Raw genomic sequence first — 20318 nt, 5'->3', positions numbered from 1 at the left:
GGTTTAAACTTACGCGAATCGCTCTCTTGAGGAGGAGGGGACCGCGGCGCGATTGACACGCATATTCCTATAGGCATCCTCCCTCAGCCCCCACCCCCACGGCCGGATTCGGGTGGCTCCTCTCCGAGCTGAAATCCGAGAAGAAATCCTTGGATCTCTTGTTTTCTTAAAAAAAAAAAAAAATCCAGAAACCTTCGGTATTTTGCTCTACTGCTTCCTATTCTCAAGATGAAGAAGTTTTTCGACTCCCGGCGAGAGCAGGGCGGCTCTGGCCTGGGCTCTGGCTCCAGCGGAGGTGGGGGCAGCACCTCGGGCCTGGGCAGTGGCTACATCGGAAGGGTCTTTGGCATTGGGCGACAGCAGGTCACTGTGGACGAGGTGTTGGCGGAAGGTATGGTAGGACTCTTTCGGTGCGCCGTGAATTAAAATCTTGTGCTGATGCAGCAAGACTGGTTTCTGGTTGTTCAGTGTATGAATGGGTTTTGACCAGTTGACCCTCCCTTCCCCCTTCCCTTGCTCAGTGAATCATTGTCCTTGAAAAATTTTAAACTGAGGTTTGGAAGTGACAGGGCTTGTGGGGTGGAAGGACGTTGCTAGAAAATTGTTTATCTCAATGGCCTTTTATTATTTTTAAAAAATTGACAAGCCAATTCTTGTCTGCCTCACTGAATTATGAGGATCAGAGAGAAAACGTAGGTATGAAAGTGTAAAGCTTCACATCAAATATAGGGTGCTGGGCTTGTCCTCCTCCTTAAACTTGAAATATTGATGTGAGGGTTGAAGGGTGGAGATGGAGTACCTTTAAGAAGAGAGAGGGGGTTCTCCTACCCAACTTTCCCACTCCTGTGAGCAGGCATTGGAGTAAGAGAGGATTTCCAGAGAATGGGAATATGTTTTTCTAAGAGCCAAGGCTTCTTGGTGAATTTGACTAGTTTTGTTTCCTGACCCAAGTGTAATCAGGTCCCCAGGATGTAGCTAAGATAACACAAATTACACGAGATGAATGTGGTTATTTTGAAACCAGTCCACTAGGCACCTCTTTCTCCTGTTTTAGTTTTTATTTTTTAGCTAAAAGAATTACTTGAGAGTGACATCTGATTTTGTTTTTCCTCTGTTGGAGAAGATCTGCTGTGTAAATTCCCTACATGTGTGTTCATCTGTGTATCTATAGATATGTAAATATATGTTTTTTATCCCCCAGGCTTTCTGGAAATCTTTACATGTCTCTTTTGGTAACCTTAACCTCGACCTTCATAATTATACCAGACTCATACTTTTCACAGCCCACTGCCTGCCTTGTGTGCTTTTATTTTTAATAAAAGCAGCAATTTCCTTGGCATGAAGCTATTCAAACTAATTGGATGGGGTCAACCTGCTATAGGTTATTAGCTGGGAAGCGATTGGGGAAGGGGTATGCCACTGGTACTGCAACATGGTGGTTGTAGGGGGGACAGATTATTAGCTGGAGAGGAGCTTTTTTGCAAGCTAAGATTGAAGCAAGGGTCCTAACCTGGGCCTGGGAGATGCCTGTCATGGTGAGTGTTGTGGTGGGTGGGTTAGGAGGGGGAAGAAGCTGTGTTTGGCTCTCAGCTTGTGCAAGTACTGGGTTCAACTGGGCCCAGTTTTCTGGGGTTAGGGTGGAAGCCTTTACTTTAAAGGCACTTGAAAAAACAAAAAAAGATCTGACAGTTAATGTCCTTGTGAAATTGTTGTGCTTTTCCATTGTCAGCACTGCTCTAGCTGGACTTAATCCGGGGCCTGAGTCACTGTCCCTCTGGATCTTTCTTGTGGGCTTTGGTGCAGGATGGGAGATGCTTCTGTGCCCGCTGCCAGATCCGCACCCTTGAGTCTGATCTGTCTCTTTCATCCTTGTGCCAAAGCCCTTGACTGCAGTGGGATGGAGAAATGGAGAAGGAGTGTGAGACAGAGAAATCAGGCGGGATGAGGGGGCACAGAGCTCTTTCCTTCTCTTTGAATGGCCTCGCTGACCTTATAGTCCAGTAGCATTTGGTTCAACTAGGATATTGCCTCCGTATACATGGCATTACCCTAAGCAGTGCCTGTTCTCAGAGCCTGAATGATTGGGAAGAGAAAAGGCAAAAATTGGTCTTTGTTATCTAGGCTGCCCTCCTCTTCCCTGGAATCCCTGAGAATCGCATATCACACATTATGATATTGTTAAGGGGAACCTAGGGCTTGCAGCTCTGCATTCATTTATTTGTTCATTCAACAAGCAGTTCTGGAGTGTCTGTGATGTACCAGGCACTGTGTTAGGCCCCGGGGTATGACATAAAACTAGATGCTAGAGTTTACAAACTACTTTGAGAAATGGAAAACAGCCAGTTGAAGTAGAGAGAGATGTGCTATCATGGAGATAGGCTTAGGGTGCAGTGGCCTTCAGTTTTAGAGAGCCGAGGATTGCTTTCTGCAGGAAGTGACTGACCAAATGAGTAGGGGTTATCCAAGTGTGGAGACAGCATGGACAAAGACTCAGAGCAGGAGAGAGTCTCGTGTAAAACTGGATCGGTGATATTGTCCTTTTTATGCTCTTTGACTGTAAGTGAGTTTGAATTTGTGGCTCTTAGAAGTATATAACTATGAAGGAGTCAGTATACAAAGTATTTTTGTAGCACCTGCTAAGTAAAAAGGCACTGCTAGGTTCTGAAAGGCATAGGGGAGTTCTAAAGGGTGATGTCTGCCTTTATGGAGCTGTCAGTGAATTTGGGAAGACGAGGCAAAAAGTCATACACACAGTATAGCATGGTTACCACCACTGTCTGTATAGTAAGGCAGATCTAGGTTCAAATTCTGGATTCGTTCTTTACTAGCTGAGAAACCTTGGATAAGACTTTTCAAGCTTCTCTCGAATCTGTTTCTCAAAGTGGTTCTCAAAGTGTAGAGCCTGATCAGGAGCATCAGCCTCTTCTGGAAGCTTATTAGAAATGCAAATTAAGCCTCACCCCATAAACCAAGAGTGTGGGGCTTTAACAGATTTCTGGAGAGATTCTGTTGCAAGCGAAAGATGGAGAACCCCTGTCCTGTAGAGTGGTCGTGAAGATTGAATGAAGCAGTGTTTATGAATTATTTGACATTGTTCAGGTGTTCAGTGAGTGGCAGCCATTATTTCTCAGCAACATTACATCCTATATATGGTTAAAGGGGAGTGAAGGGGCATTGTGAAGGCTACAGATTGCTGTAGCCATCCCATTTCATTTCGTGGATGAACAGAGTCAGATATTTTTCTGCAAAAGCCTCACTTGCTCCTTCAAGGGTCAATAGATGTTTTGGGTAGCCATATTCCTTCCTGTACCCTTTCCTTTTTGAGTCCCCCGGTGCTGACCTAACCACTAGTCCCAGCCAGAGTTGTCCAAGGATGATGTGAGTTGTGCATCGAGTGCCCAGAACAGTGGCCAGGCAGTTTGGGGAGGGTGGGCTTTAAACACAGACTCTCTTCCCACCACATCCCACCTGTCACTCCTGTTTCTCTAATGTGGGTGTTGGTGTATGCTTTATAGTAAGGAATACAAGAACCGAGGAGGAGCTGGAGTAAGAAAGGAAAATGTCTGGGCTGCCATCTCCATCAGCAGCATCAGCCTTGTTCATCTGTTTTCCCGAACTAGTCAGTGAGGGCTTGTTTGGGGGAAGTGAAGGCTCTACACCATGAGTTCAGAGGGCTATGGCTATCTCTGGGCTGGGTGCAGAGGGAGATATTTTCTCTTTAGCTTCCTCAGTAAGAATGCCACGATGACTTCCTAATCATATCTGAGGTAATGGGCGTGTGATGTCAAGGAATGATTTGGTTTAAGCTTCTAGAATGAGCTCAATGGGAAAATAGGAGCAATGCTCAGAGAAGAACTGAAGAGCTGGGCCTTTATCAAACACCCTTAGCTATATGAGGCCTTATGTCTGAGCTTTAAACAAAACTGTTTGTTGAGTACTTGCTGTGTGCAAGACCACATTCCAGAACTGCATCAGTTCTATGTAAGGTGAACCACGTGCCCGTTCAGAGCAGCTTCCTTACTGATACTAAAGGAATCCAGGTCTAGAGTTAACAAGAACTACTAAGTGAGTTTCCATGCCAGTAAGCTGACAATTTCTCCTACCAATATCACAAAGTAGTAAGGCTTAAAAGTGTGTATGAAGCCACCTAAAACAAACCTGTATATGTGTATGCATGTGTGTGTATTCACATGCATATGCAGCATATACTTACATTGTGTTTGTATTGATATGATGCACACATGTATTCATTTAGTGAATTTTCGTTAGGCCTTTGTGGCAGGCACGGCATTAGGTTCCAGAGCTACTAAGAAGAACAGGATGTGGGCCTGGCTCTTCAGGTGCTCATAGACCAACAACCCTAAGATCAGTGGCCATCATTTGGCATGGCCCTTGGTACATACTAGATGGTAAAAAGATGTTATGAGGTGATAAAGAGAGGGTCTGAGGGTGAGGGTTTATAGGTGATGCGTGGTTTAAACAGGAATGGAAAGTGCCCAGCAGATGGTCCAGATGAGGGTTACCCAGTGCCTTCCCAGCAGAGGGAGGAGCATATTCAAGTGTGGCATGGTGAAGCAGTATGATGAGTTCGGCAATAAGTACAAGTTTCCCTTCCAGAATCAAGGAAAGAAGGGCATGGAGTGGTAGAAGGAAATTTTACGTTTCTTCCCTGGCTATTCACCTGCTGTTCACTTTTTTCAGTGGCCTTGGGTCTTTTGAGTAACCATTGAGTAGCTCTCCATTATGTACTGCTACCCTGTGCCTCAGCCCTATGCTATTGTGGGGCAAGGGAGGGGATAGTGTCTGGGGGAAGGAGTGGTCCTGAAGGTTCAGGGAGAGGCAGGCAGCTTGAAGGAGAAGCAGATGGGGGAGCGGGATGACCAGTGTTACAGAAGGGAGTGGACAGGAGAAATAATGAGGATGTTTGGCCAGAGCAGAAGGTAGGTTGGAGAGAAAAGAGGAAATAAGGTTATGGGGAGCTTTAGTGCCAGGAAGAGAGGTTGGTTATAAGCACCTGAGGTCTTCTCTGACGCAGACACTAATTTGATCCCTCCCACTTCAGATGTCTTTGCCTGCTGGGAAGTCTGGTTTTTAGTGGCAACTGCAGATTTTCAGGGGGTGGTTTGTGAATGGTGTCTTCTTCCTGGCTTCAGGCATGATGACGGTTATAGCTTTGCTAAATATAGCCAAATCTAGAATTCAGAAATGAAATCCAGAATAAGCAGTTGCATGGTCAAAGCCTTTCCTTTGGTCTTTCTAACAAAGTCATACTCACTTAATGAGAGATGATGAAGAGAAACGGTTTCACAGGGGTTTTGAGTGGCAGGTTATGAGGGGAGGCACACACTTGTACCTCAGTAGCTAAAACTGCATGCAGAGTGCACAGGGAAAGCTTGATAAACATTCATAAAGTACATATGAAATATTACTGCATCAGAGCAGTCATTGCAGTAATGAATGTTTGAAAGTTGACACTTCAGAAAGGGGACTAACACCACCATTACCTTCATCTTGTACCCTTGCAAGGATGAATGCATTCTGAGCTTGCTGAAGAAATAACTGTGACATCTGCATCTGAAAGAGCCAAACAGTGATAATAATAGAAATGGTATTGTCTATTGAAGTAGCATCTGGCACTGTGAAGTAGCCAAGAGTAGCCTTCAATTTTCTTTTCTGGAGCTATTTTTTGGTGTGGTGGAAGGAGCACTGCTGTGTAAGTGGGGAGGTTAAGGTTTGTTGGTTCATTCATTGCCATATCCAATCACTGTTTCTGGACCCTCACTGTGTGCTAGGCATCAGCCATTGAGAAATTAGACTGCCTCGAGGAACTCACAGGATAGCACTTTAGATACACGGAAGGATGTAAAAAGGGGAGGGGAACAGACAAGAGGCAGCCATTAATTTTGTGGGGTCAGGAGTAGTCAGGGAAAGCTAAATACAGAGGATATTTGAGGTATGTCTTCAAAAATAAGAACTTATTACTAGATGGACAAGATTGAGAGAATTTTCTAGGCAGAGAGAATAACATGGCCCAAGACCAAAAGCAGGGAAGTGACTTGCTTGCCGGGAGCTTTATGTGTTGAGATAGCATAGTCCAGGGCTACGTTGGCCAATAAGGTAGCCGTAGCCACATACGGCTGTTTAAATTTAAATTATCTAAATTAAAATATAGCCTTAATTCTTCAGGTACTCTAGCCACTTTTCAGTTGCTTAATAGCCACATGTGGCTAATGCCTATGATTTCGGACAGCATAGATAGAAAACATTTCATCATTACAGAAAGTTCTATTAGACAGTGTTGGTTTAGAGCAATAGTCTTTAAACTCTTTGGATAGAATGGCACTATCATTTAAACATTTAATTCTTTCATTATACATGTGCTTGTTTATGTCCTGCTATCACTAACCAATATCTGAAGGCACAGTATGTACTTGAAATGGAGTTCATCATTTATGATCATAGAGGCAAATCCATCTTTTAAGTCCTCTGGATAGGTTTTGGTAAACTTCTTCTCATATCTTACTAGATTGTGACCATTTCTACATCGTAATGTGCCTGATGGAGAGTTAAGTATACCAGGAATAGAATTGAGGCTCTACCTTTCTCTTGTTGTTCGTTTATGCTTCTGTTATCTTTAATCCAGTATATCCTTGCAGGAATCTTTGCTCCTTGTTTGCTTTATGAAGATTAATTCATTTAAAACAAATATAATCAGTAAGTCCACTTAGCCAAGCACAAGGACTGTGTCAGCCTGTGCTGTGTAGCTCCACTCTTTCCTCATTATTCCATCAGGTTCATAGGAGTTGTGGGACTCACATAGAGACTGGATGGGGGCACTAGTGTTGGGCCATCTAGTAAAGATAAGAATCTTATTCTTTAAGATGGAAATTAATATAAGTAGAGAGTCTCATATATGTCTTTTTTCTTCCCCAGTGGATTGTTTTGTGGACCTCTGTTTGGAGACCACTGGTCTTGAGCAGTGGTTCTTACCCAAGAACGATTATCCCCAGGTGACATTTAGTAATGTCTGGAGACATTTTCGATTGGTGGGAGGTTATACTGGCATCTAGTGGGTATAGGCCAAGGAGACTGCTAAACGTCCTACAGCATACCTAACAGCTCTCCCTCCCCGCCACAACAGATAATTAGCCCAAAATATCAGCTGTGCCAAGGTGGCACAACGTGATGTGTTGACCAAATGTGGGGAAAGAGAAAGGAGTTAGGGATGGCTCAGAAGGGTCTAATCTGACTTCAGGCAAATCACTTAATTTTTAAATTCCTTTTCTTAGAATCAGTGAGCCAGTAATCTTAACCTAATATGGTTAAAAATCTTTATGTCATTTTCTGTGTAGAATAGCTACTTCCAGAAATAAACCAGTAAACTAAAGGAGGTAGAATGGCAAGTATTTGTAGGTTCTGGCTGAGAGAGTTGTAACTATACTCTACCACTGGCTGAACATGGATTATGACTTTTAGAAAATTCTCCCAATATTCTCATTGCTCATATCTGAGCAACCCTGAAATATTGTGGAAGCATTTTCTGACTTGAATTGCTCATAGGGAGGTTCAGTTGGGAAGGGTCATAAAAACCAGTGGTGTGAGAGAGGATGTAGATAATCCTTTGCACAAGGAAGAATTTTCAGGAATAGTCTAGCACTTGCAATTAGAGATAGTGCGTTTGAGTTCTTTGACTTCTGTTTGCCAGTATGGCTTTGGGGAAGTAATTTAACCAATGGGAGCCACTGGTTCCTCATTTATAATAAACATCCTTCCTACCTCTATAAGGATGTCGTGATATGGAATGAGAGGGTGTAGGTTTAATGTAGTGTGTATGAGACAGCTTGGCCTGCCAGCCAGGAGTAGCAAGGTTTATTGAGCATCTATGGTATTTTCAGCTCTAAGGTGCTGTGACATCTAGAAAATAATGCAAGATTTGGCTCCTGCCCCCTTTGTTGACATAATGTGATCAACACACAGGAAATAAAAGCACCCTATGAGATAATAGGGTGTGTGGTGTAGTCTCTAAATTCTGGAGGTGTTGAGGGGAAAGAGATCAGTGAGGACTGAAATGGTTAGGAAGAGTTTTGTGAAGATGGATTGTTCTTCGAGTAACCTTGTTTTATTTAGGGAACACTTCTAGTTCCGCACGTTTGCATATGTTATATTCTTAGTAAAGTTGAAGTAAGTATTGCAACGTTTTTGGTTTCTTTTGAGGAACAAAATTGCCTACACAAATAAGTCATATGTTCTGCGCTTATAACCAAAGCAAAAAAGCCTTTTCATTCCATGTGATTTTGAATCACTCAGCAATACTGGCTGCAGTATTTTGTGCCTCCTTCCCCCTCCAGTATCTTTATTATTACCAGTTTGCTATCTTTATTTTTAGTGTATTACATATACTTCAAATAACCTCAGTTCTTCTTTTGAGTTATGGACAATTGTTAGGAAAGAGGAGTCCTTCTTATGAATGAGACTCCTACCTTGACAGAGGGCTTATTCCTCAAGTTGGAACAAAGTTGAAAGAATGGAAATCTGGAGTTTGATTCGAGGGGTGGTGTGAGTGAATCAGCTTGAACTCCATGGTCAGTTTTCTCCTTGGGCCCTGAGTTAACCTTGGCAGACAGCAGATGGCAACACCAATTAAAGCTTTGTTATTTATGATTTCTGAAGAGCTGAGAGATTATTTATTGGATGCAAGATTTTATGGCACATTATTATTATAGAAGGCCCTGCATGGCATAGCATTGATGTTAGATTATCATTTGTAATTATAATGATCTTAAATAATGATGCCTTTCATCTAGGACTTGAATCCTGGAGAAAGCAATATAATGCCATGTAATTTTGCTTGCTGTCTGTTTTTGAGGAAGCTTACAGCTATTGTACTGGGACTTTTAGGGTGAGAGAGAGATTGTTGTCCCTGTGGTACTGATCATGAATTTGAGAACAAAATGGAGACTTTATTACCCTTCAGAAACAAGAAAAAAGGAGAGGACTCAGGCCTCGTCAGCTGGGCCCCTCCTGGAGGACTGAGGCTTGAGCAACATTTACAAGAGGGGGTGGGTCTCCTGCTAGTACCCACAACGCATCATTTTCCCTGGTCATGAAATCTTGTTTGTTCAGGAAGTGGTGATTATCTTACCGGTTTGTTAGATTTGTTTAATTTCCACTTGACTAGTCCTTCTCTCAGACCTTTGTCCTCTAGTTTTAGAAGCCTGGACATCTTGATGGTGGGGAATGGCCAGTGTTGGAAGAAATAATTCCATCTGAGTTTTCGGGTATGCAATAATCTTGGTTTGACCAGAAGGGTAACTCCATAATGATTGGGGAAAACCTGCTATCCAGTACTGTCTGTCCTTCCCTGTCCCCAAGAATAATGGGAGCACTATGATGTTCTCAGGAGAAGACCTCCAAGGTTATCCCCAAGTGTGGAATTAGGGTAGGCAACCCTTGGCCTGAGTCCTGGGCCTGTCCCTGTGATGTTGGTCAGCTAACATCCAGTCTTCTCATTTATAAAATGCAGATAATATTGTGGTTGGTTGTAAGGATTAGATGAAATTATGTAAAGCACTTAGCACAGTGCCTCGCATATAGTTAGCAATCTGCAAATGGTAACTCTTAGCATCTGAGTGCATGAATTTTGTTTTTATCAGGCAGTATTTGTTTTGCTGTGTGTATAAGCTGGTGAAGTTAGTTGTGGAGATACACACACACACACACACACACACATTTGTGTGTGTGTGCACGCACATGCATGTATATATAAGTGTGTGTGTATATATATGTACATGTAACTTATATTAGTAATATATATACATATAACTATTAATCTAAAAAGTAGAAATATAAGGTATGAGTATCTTAACTATATAAAGGGACTCAAACTATTTAAATAAATGCTATATTGTGAAGATAGATACAGATGAGGAATAAAGGTAAGAAAGAGAATCTCAGATGAATATTGTAGTTTGATTTTTTTTTCATGCTTGAAAGCCACCTGTGTGTTGGAAAGTTTCCCCAGCCTGTCATGTTGCTATTAGTATGTGGGGCCGCTCTGCTTCTCTGCCCCTGAGGAACGCCTGATCCCAGTTGCCTGTCCAGCTTCACATTCCTGGGCTCTAATATAGGTTGTCTGCTTCATTCAGGCCTGTGCCCTCCTCAAGTCCCATGAACCATGGATTTAGCTCTTTCTAGTACTTTACTCACAGAGTTCCCTGTACTTGGGATCCCCTGCCCTGCCCACCGACCTTACTCCCACCTAACCTCAGTACTTACCACACTTGATCCATCTCTCTTGCTGTTCTGTGGATGCTGGTCATACTTGCTGCCTTGTGGACTGTTTGGGTCCAGGATCCCAAAGTTGTGTTTTGCTATTTATCTATTTCATTTGTATCTACTTTCTAGTGTCAGATAATTTTTAGGAGGCAGGGTGTAACCCTTAGGTTTATTTTGTATCCAATTCAGGACTAGTAAGTTTGAACACTGCAACAGTGGGCATAGAATAAATTAACTGAAGAAATAATACAGGAAATCAGTTCTAAATCACATTCACTGGGCAGGCACTACGGACCAGACAAATGTGAGCTATACAGACTTCCCTGTTCCTATTCCAATAATGTAACAGATCTATGTTTGGCACCTTACTACAATGGTAAGAGCTTTCAAATCTAGGTTTTTGGTTACGTTAAAAAATAACAAAATTCAAAGCAAAGTAGAATACCTTCTAGAAGATCATGTAAATTTCTTTATTGATTCAATTCAGTTATTGATACCTAGTTCTATCAGTCTCAAAAATAGAGTTATAAAGTATAAGTATGTTAACTATATAAAAGAACTCTAAAAGTATTTCAGTGCTATATATATTGTGAAGATGGAGAAGATTAGGTCAAGCATCAAAAACTCAGAAGTTACTAAAATTTCTCTTTAAGGAAGGTGTGCATTAACTTTCTAGATTGTGGTGGTTGTTGGCCTGTGGTAAATTAGGACAGTGATTCTCAACTTACGTTTAAGATAGTGGGCGTGGGAGCAGGGGACAGATAGGAAAGGAATATATAATTTGAAAAAGCACGTACTATCCCTGGGCCTAGCTAGGAAAGGAGGGACCTCGAGGAGAATGGGGAATGGTGGTATTCCCTCTTAAGAGGCACATTGTAGTCGTAAGTGGTTGGGGGAGGGAGAAGATATGAGACTTTTATGTTTATCAAAGGGGATATGGTATTTAAAAGGTTCATAAGTATGGCACTAGCAACTCAGTTATAAATTGCGTCTAAAGAGTTGGTTCCTAAAATTAATCACTATATGTAGCTCTTAGAACATAGATAGGAACTTATTTCTCCCTGTTCTTGCTGCTTTCAGAGATGAGTAGTGAAGGAGGGGGGGTCATCCTTAAGCCTTTCCTGGTGGTTTGCCCAATGAGTTCCATGACCTTGTGAAAGATCAGATCTTGGTGGCTCTCTGATCAATCATGAGAATTCACTTGAAAAAAGTTACTTTTGTGTTACATAAACTTTCCCAGAAAATGAAGTATTTCTTTCTCTTTTAAAATCATAGTTTCAGAGTAAAATGGGTCATATAAGTGACTCACCCAGCAGTTTTGAAGTGATTTTAAGGTGATATGATAGAATAATGTCCAGGTTTATATATATTCAAGTTCTGGTTTTAGGTTTAGCTCATCTGAATGAACAACTATACAAAGTAAGGACAGTAGATTGTGTAGTCTCTTTCTCAGTGATCTAGGACACGTGAGTTCCCTTCCACTAGCATGTTTTTCCTTATATAAATATGGAGATCACCGGATGATCTCAAAGATCCCTTCTAACTGGAAGAAACGATTTTTTTTTCCGTTTTATTTATTTTTTATTTTTTAATAGTTTATTGTCAAATTGGTTTCCATATAACACCCAGTGCTTCTCCCCACAAGTGCCCCCACCATGATCAGCAACCCCTCCTTCTCTCCCCCTCCCCCTTCAGTCCATGGTTCATTTTCAGTATTCAGTATTCTCCCTTGATCTGTGTCCCTCACTCTCCCCCACTCTCTTTCCCCCTTCCTCTCCCCATGGTCCCCTGCCAGGTCTCTCCTGTTAGACCTATGAATGCAAACATATGGTATCTATCCTTCTCTGCCTGACTTATTTTGCTTAGCATGACACCCTCGAGGTCCATCCACTTTGCTACAAATGGCCAGATTTCATTCTGTCTCATGGCCATGTCATACTCCATTGTATATATACCACATCTTCTTGATCCATTCATCAGGTGATGGACATTTAGGCTCTTTGCATGATTTGGCTATTGTAGAAAGTGCCATGAACATTGGGGTACATGTGCTCCTATACATCAGCACTTCTGTATCCTTTGGGTAAATCCCTAGCAGTGCTATTGCCAGGTCATAGGAGAATTCTATCAATAGTTTTTTGAGGAGCCTCCACACTGTTTTCCAGAGCGGCTGCACCAGTTTACATTCCCACCAACAGTGTAGGAGGGTGCCCGAAGAAACAATTTTTAAGAAGACATGATTTTTAAGTTTTCTGGTTTCTGTTGAGACCATTGAGAGGGACAGTGGCATGGGGTTGATTAGGTTGAAGTGTTAGACTTGTGTAGATGGACTAGGACAACTCTTTTTAAAAATTTTTTTAAAAATGTTTTTTTAATTTATTTTTGAGAGACACAGAGAGACAGTGCAAGCAAGGGAGGGTCAGAGAGAGAGGGAGACACAGAATCCTAAGCAGGCTCCAGGCTCTGAGTCAGCTGTCAGCACAGAGCCTGACGTGGGGCTCGAACCCATGAACCGTGAGATCATGACCTTGAGCCGAGGCCGGATGCTCAACCAACTGAGCCACCCAGGCACCCCAAGACAACTCTTCTTGAGATGGGTTGTTAACCTCGGCTATGTATGAGCCATACTGGGCTGTGTCATTGTCAGTGGAAGCAAAAGATCCCATTCCCTTTCTACTTAAATTTTTCCGTATCTTTCCTTTAAACTAGAAAAAATTAATTGCTTCTCAGCCTTTTAGCTAAGATCAAGTGTAAACTAGAAAAAAATCAGTGTTCATAATTAGATGTTGGAGGTGAGAGGATGCTGGGAAGAATCTTGGGCTTCTGGCTTAAGTGACGGAGTACATAATGGTGTCAACAGGATGAGGAAAGGACAGCATATGAGGGAAAGAGAATGACTCTGGTTTAGGACTTTTTAGCATGAAGCACCAGTGAAAATCCAAGTGTGGGTATGGTTTAGGACACTGGTGGATAGGACTGGCCCGGATTTTAGAGAAAAGTTTGGTGAGAGTTGTTCTATAGCCACATGATATTAATGTAAAGTGAAATGGAGTGAGATCTCACAAGGAGACTATGTGGAAAAAGAGAGAAGCAGGTTATGGGAGATGGAGGAAGATGAGTACACCTCAAGTGAAATCAAAACTCCTCACTCTGACCTACAAAGCCTTATAAGAGCTTGTATCTCTCTTCACCTCAACCTGTGACTCTCTAGCCACAGCGATTCCCCTTTATCTTTTTTGAGCATTTAGCATTGTTTCCTCTTTGGTATCTTAGGCTTGATTGGTCCCTTTGCCTGGTATGCTTTGTCTTGTCTTGTCTTTTCTTTTCTTTCTTTCTTTTTTTTTTAAGATAGGAATAAATGAAGGAAGGAGGGAAAAAAGAAAAGAACAAAGGAAATACAAAAGGAAGGAATGAAGGAAAGGAAGGAAAGAGAAAGAGGGAAGGAAGAAAGATACTTGGATAGTAAAATACATTAAAATCTATTTTTAAAATTAATTAATTTTTTATTGAAGTATAATTAACAGTTTCAGGTGTACAACATTAGTGATTCAACAATTCTGTACATTACTCAGTGCTCACTCACTGGTGGTGAGTGTAGTCACCATCTGTCACCACAACATTATAACAATGTTATTGACTATATTTCCTATGCTGTTCATTTGTTTTATAACTGGAAGTTTGTACTTCTTGATCCCCTTTATCTGTTTGAACCCCACCCACCTTCCTTCTGGCAGCCACCAGCTTGCTCTCTGTATTTAAGAGTCTGTTTCTTGTTTCTTTCTTTGTTCATTTGTTTTGTTTTTTAGATTCCGAATATGAGTGAAATCATATGGAATTTGTCTTTCTCTGTCTGACTTGTTTCACTTCACATAATTCCCTCTAAGTTCATCTGTGTTGCAAGATCTCATTTTTTCTATGGCTGAGTAATATTCCATTTTGTGTATGTGTGTGTGTGGGGGTATATATGTACATATATACATATACACACACATATATATATATATCACATCTTCTTTATCCATTCATCTGTTGATGGACATTTGGGCTGCTTCCATATCTTGGTTATTGTAAATAATGTTGCAGTAAACATAGGGGTGCTTATATCTTTTTGAATTAATATTATTGTTTTCTTTGGGTAAGCACCCAATAGTGGAAATACTGGATCATATGGTATTTCTGTTTTTAATTTTTTTGAGGGACCTCCATACTGTTTTCCACAGTGGGTGCACCAGTTTACATTCCCACTGACGGTGCACCAAGGTTTCTTTTTCTTCTTATCCCTGCCAACACATTTATTTCTTGTATTTTTTATTTTAGCCTTTCTGAGAGTGTAAGGTGATACCTCATTATGGTTTTGATTTGTATTTTCCTGATGATTAGTGATAATTGATGTTGAGCCCACTTTTTTTTTTATCTTTTCATGTGTCTCTTGGTCATCTGTATGTTGTCTTTGGAAAAAATGTCTATTCTGGTCCTCTGCCCATATTTTACTTGGATTATTTGTGGGGTTTTTTTGGTGTTGAGTTATGTAAAATCTTTATATATTTTGGATATTAACCCCTTAGCAGATGTATCATTTGCAAATATCTTCTCTCACATAGTAGGTTGTCTTTTTATTTTGTACGAAAGAACACAAAGGTTTTTCACTGTGAAAAAGCTTTTTATTTTGTTTAGTCCCAATACTTTATTTTTGCTTGTGTTTCCTTTGCCTTAGGAGACCTATCTAGAAAAAATATTGCTACAACTGATGTCAAAGAAATTAATGCCCATGTTTTCTTCTAGGAGCTTTATAGTTTCAGGTCTCATCTTTAGGTCTTTAATGCCTTATTGTTCTTCCTGATCTTTCTATCACTATTTCTTGCCATTCAGACCTCACTTAAAACTCACCTCAAAGAGACCTTCCTTTACCATCCAAGATAAAGAACTCATTATGTTTTATTTTGCCAGGTAGCCTAGGTCAATTGATTCTTGCTTATTATTTATCTCCCTCCACAAGAATATCACCTTCATGAAAACAGAGATCTTCACTGACTTGCTCCTTGTAGATCCCCAGTTCCCTGTGTGGTGCCTGACCCTCCTGAGGACCTCAGTGAAAACCAGCTGAAGGAATGAGTGAGCAGATGAAGGAGGTAGAAGGAATGATTGGAGACACAGATGTAGAACCAGGAGAGGATAAGTGATGACAATGAATACTAAGTAGATTTAAAAGAAGGAGGGTATGGAAACTTCGGATGGTTAGTAATCAGTAAGGTCATGATACGGATGGAAAATATCTATTGGATTTAGAAATATGCAGGTTATTCATGAGCTTTGTTAGAGCAGTTTAAGTGGAGCAGTGGAATGGAGTGGAGTCAGGAGGTAGTGAATGAGTGAATCGGAAGTCAGTTGGATGCTGAGTCAGGGAGGAATTTAGTATTTTTAATGGTGGAAGAGTCTTGAGTACATTAAGCAGAAAAGTAGCTAGTAGAAAGAGGTCGGAAATATAGTATAGGGGGGATTATTGATGAGAACGTGATGGCGGGTCATGGATAGAATCCTCAACTCAGGTGCAGGAGATGACTTTGAACAGGAGAAAGGGCACTCCATTCGCTGACCTGGAAGGACCTGGAGAAAGAATGGGTACAAAGATAAGAAATTGGTGAGGTTTGACAGGTTGAGGGAGTTCTTGCTTCATGACTTTAGTTTTCTATCGAATGCTATAGGGTAGGAGTTGAATTGGGGGTTTAAAGAGAATAAGGAAGGACAGGGAGAATTTTCCTTAAGTCTGTGAAGAGAAGAAATAACAAAGGATAAATAGGAAAGTGGCCTGGTCGTCTTTCCCCTTTTTTTTTTAAATGTTTATTATTTTTGAGAGAGAGAGAGAGAGAGAGAGAAAGTGAGTGGGGGACGGGCAGGGGGGCGGGACAGAGGATCCAAACCAGGCTTTGTGCTGATAGCAAGGAGCCCAATGCGGGTCTCAAACTCCTAAACCTTGAGATCATGATCTGAGTCAAAGTCAGACACTTAACCGACTGAGCCACCCAGTCTCCCCTGGATAGGACTTTTTCTGAAACACATTATATATTTCCTGTCTTCTAGATTATATGTCACAGAGGCAGCATGATACAGGTGGAAAGTACACCTGATCAGAGTGTGGTGACCCAGGCCCTATACTCTGGACAGCTGCTACCCTGCCCTACCCCTCAGTTTCCTTGTTCTATAAAATGAGATGATGGTGAAGTTACTTTCCAAGTCTAACAGCTCACCATCCTTTATTTCTCAAATACATTGTTACTAGATCTCTTAGGATGTTTGCTTGATGTGGGTAAGATGGTTTGCTCCTGGATAAACTTGCACTGCTTTTTGAATTTCATGTTTATGCTTTATCTTGTTTTTTGGTTCCTTTCTTATGAAATTGTCCCTCGTTACCTCTCAGTGCTATCCGTGTGCCTTCCTGAATTAATGTCTCTCTAATTTGCTGCTTTTAATCTGCTGTGGACTTGGAAATTAGATGACTAAGCCTGTTAGAACCGTGTGCAACAATGAAGAGGTTGTTAGTAAGAATTCGAGGGTCTTGTCTGTGATTAAAGGACAGGAGCTGCTGACCATGGGCTTTGTCTCCTGTTGGCACAGAAATTAGTTTTTTGTGCCTTGTATTCCAGAAAGGTTGAGTTCTAAAGAGATGACAAGTTATCATTTGATATTTCTTATTAATTAAATGTGCTTAAAAGCATTTATCTAAAAATGAATATCATTAAGTATCAATGCCATAGGGATTTAACCTATTTCCATTTTCCTTCTCACTTTCTATCCCTTCTTCTCCTCTCTCCCACCCACCCTCCTCATACACGGAAGTCCCTTCTCCACACTTTCAATGTAAGGCAGTGTTGTAGGCACCATTATAGCATTATTCTAGTCATTCAGTTTCCATGTATTTGAAACCACAGAGAAGTTTCCAGGATTATAATTCACAGTGCTGTATATTTGTATCTCAGTAAGGGTCCTACTGGAGACTCAACTGGTCTTTGCTGTTGGGGGCTGGAAGACTTGAAACAATGAAATGAACTCAGGTTCCATATATAATCTGTGGTTGATACGGAAAGGCTATCATGAAGTCTTAAAATATTTTTTAATTCATGTTAATCCATAAAGATAGACTAAGTAGAAGATAAAGTTAGACAAAGAGAGAAAATACTACCCATTATCCTCTAGATCACCATTGTTAACATTTTGGTGTGTGCCTTCCAGACCTGTGTATTTTTATAAAAATAAGAATATATTTCACCGTATCCTCTGTAATCTGCTTTCTCACTTACTACTATCTCCTAACATTTTGTGTTAAATGTGTGCATCATCAGGTTTACTCTATTGTGTGAATGTGTTGTGATTTATTTAGCCAACCTCCATTAGAGATTTATAAGTTATTTATAGCAATTACAAAACAACCACGAATGTTTTTCAAGCCTTTGGATACTTGTTCTATTACTTCTTTAGGATAAATTTCTAAATGTGAAATGGCTGGGTAAAAGATACACATATTTTAACTTTTGATACATATAATAAAATAGCCTCCAGAAAGATTAAATCAATGCATACTCCCATAAGAAGTATCTTCTTTATGAGGTTGGACATCTCTGTCTACATGTCCCTTTCTGTCTACATGTCTTTTTATCTTCTATATTTTTATGTGATTTTTTTGGGTTTATGTTTTTTTGCACTTATTCCTGTTAGAGTGTTCATCTTAATGATTTATAGAAGTTTTTTACATATTTAAGATATTAATCCTTTCACACATGTATACATTGCAGCCTTTTTAATTTCTATTTTGTCATTTACTTTCTGCTAAAGTGGGATCTTGCAGATTTTGTTTATTTATTCATTTATTTATTTTTAGAGAGAGAGTGAGCACATGCATGTGAAAGTGGGGGAGAGGCAAAGGGGGAGGGAGAGAGAATCTCAAGCAGGCTCGAAACTCAGTGCAGAGCCCAACATGGGGGCTTGATCGCATGACTGTGAGATCATGACCCACACCAAAATCTGGTGCTCTACTGGCTGAGCCAGCCAGGTACCCCTTTGTAGATATTTTAAATTCTTATGCTATCAAATATGTCAGCCTTTTCCTTTATGATTTTTGTCTGAAATCATACTTGGAAAGGCCTGAGGAGAAAGATAGGGCCTAGATCACAGGGACTCTGTGAGTCTGAAGTTTATTTTTGAGCAGTAGGAAAGCCATTCAAATTACAACATTTTTTTTTGATGTCTATATAATTTTTGAGAGACAGAGTGCAAGTGGGGGAGGGGCAGAGAGAGAGGAGATACAGAATCTGAAGCAGGCTCTAGGCACTGAGCACAGACCCCGACATGGGGCTCAAACTCACAAACCAGAAGATTATAACCTGAGCTGAAGTCGGATGCTTAATTGACTGAGCCACCCAGGCGCCTCAAGCAGTCAGCGTTATAAGAGGGGATACCAGATCTGCAGTTTGGTTGGATTTGTGGAGGGTGACATGAGGAAGCGGAGTATAGAGCATCTGGTAGGCTGTTGCTATTATCTGGGTCAAAGGCAGTGAGGGTCTATGTGACAGAATGGTAATAGGAACAGACTAGAAGGCAGACAAATATTACAAGATTGTATTGTCAGGGCTTGGTGCTTGATTGGATTTAGAGGTTGAAAGAAGGGTATAGTATAGAATCAGGAATGATTCTATGCTTCTGGTTTGAGTGCCCAGGTACATGAGATACAAGTGACCCTAGCTGAGCTATATTATTCAGGAAGAGAGGGATGGTGGGAAAAGGGAAGACGTTTAATGAGGAAGATAATGAGTTTAATCGGATCAGTTTGTACTGTGTTGGGTGTGTTTGGGTTTTCTGGGATGTGTAACAAACTACCTACAATCCAGTGACTTAAAACAACAATGGTTTATGATTTCTCATGATTCTGTAGGTTGACTGGGAGCTCAGCTGAGGCTCTTCTAGGGGTTTTGTTCATCTAATTTGGGATCTGTTAACATTGTCTTTACTCCTGGGCTGCCTGGGTGGCTCAGTCAGGTAAGTGTCCAACTTCAGTTCAGTTCATGATCTCAAGGCTTGTGAATATGAGCCCCGGATCGGGCTCTGTGCTGACAGCTAGTACAGCTAGTACTGACTAGCTAGACTAGTACATCACATTTCTAACATCCTGCTGTATTCTTAACAGAAATATATATGTTAGAGAAAAATAGGGAACCCTATGGATTTTATACACAGAGCTCTGGTGTTTTTATACTCTGGAGGATGTACCACAGTGAACACTGATAAAGATTTGCCTTTAAAAATTTTACTTGTTTATTTATTTCTGGTAAAGTGGGATGAGAGCTTTGGGGAACTTGGGCAAATCATTTTTAGGAAAGAGTACCTAGGTAGGTTGAATATTAGGAAATTGATTTGTTTGGAGTTGTCCATGTGGAGATATTTGTGCTCAAGTTTCAAAAGTCGAGAGTGAGAAGACCAGTAGGCTGAGAATGGAATTGAGGTTTAGCAAGATTTAAGCAATAGCTTGGTAAGGAAAGTCTTCGAAGGAGACTGAGGAAGAATATCCAGAGATGTTTGAGGAGCATCCATGGAGTGCAGTGCCTTGACACATGGGACCCTACAGAGGTAAAAAACTGGAATCGATAAGAGGATTAGATGCCCCCAGAGTTGTCAGGTAGGATAAATACTGGAAAATGTCATTGGGATTGGACGGTGGGATGGCCTTGGCTTCCACAAGAGGGGTTTCAGAAGAATAGTGACTTGATGGGTGGATGCACCAAGATTACACTATTTCTTCAAGAAATGTGAATAAGAAGAGAAGAGGGCAGATTGTGTGGTGGCTAGATTGGGAGCTCCTTGAGCATATTAATAGGCTAATAGTAAGGCACCAGGAGGCAGAGGGGGAGAGAGGAAGATTAAAACAAAAGTAAGGGCAGTTGCCTAGTAGAGTGAGGTTCCAGAAGAGACTGGAGATGACGTCTTCATCTCTTTGAATTTCATCTCTATTCTTTCAGTTATTCAGGTCAAAAACATTTCCTCCAATGATGTAACTG

General features: G+C 41.0%; 1 protein-coding gene across 16 annotated transcripts in view; it reads left to right on the top strand.

Annotated features, from left to right (window-relative positions):
- The window catches only part of AAK1 (AP2 associated kinase 1), a 164417-nt gene that overhangs the window by 647 nt on the left and 143452 nt on the right, over window positions 1-20318 (top strand). For 15 of the 16 annotated variants that reach the window (XM_029937520.1, XM_029937527.1, XM_029937526.1 and 12 more), the window contains exon 2: window positions 2-391. The exons of the other annotated variant lie outside the window; for it this stretch is intronic. In XM_029937520.1, the coding sequence (XP_029793380.1) occupies window positions 229-391 (163 nt within the window). In that variant the 5' untranslated portion in view covers window positions 2-228. The remainder of the gene's footprint in view (window position 1; window positions 392-20318) is intronic. 16 annotated transcript variants of the gene reach the window in all.

Source organism: Suricata suricatta, chromosome 4, assembly GCF_006229205.1.
Source record: "Suricata suricatta isolate VVHF042 chromosome 4, meerkat_22Aug2017_6uvM2_HiC, whole genome shotgun sequence".
Taxonomy (NCBI): domain Eukaryota; kingdom Metazoa; phylum Chordata; class Mammalia; order Carnivora; family Herpestidae; genus Suricata; species Suricata suricatta.
Note: the sequence above shows the minus strand (reverse complement) of the source record. Positions and strands in the feature narration are given on the sequence as shown.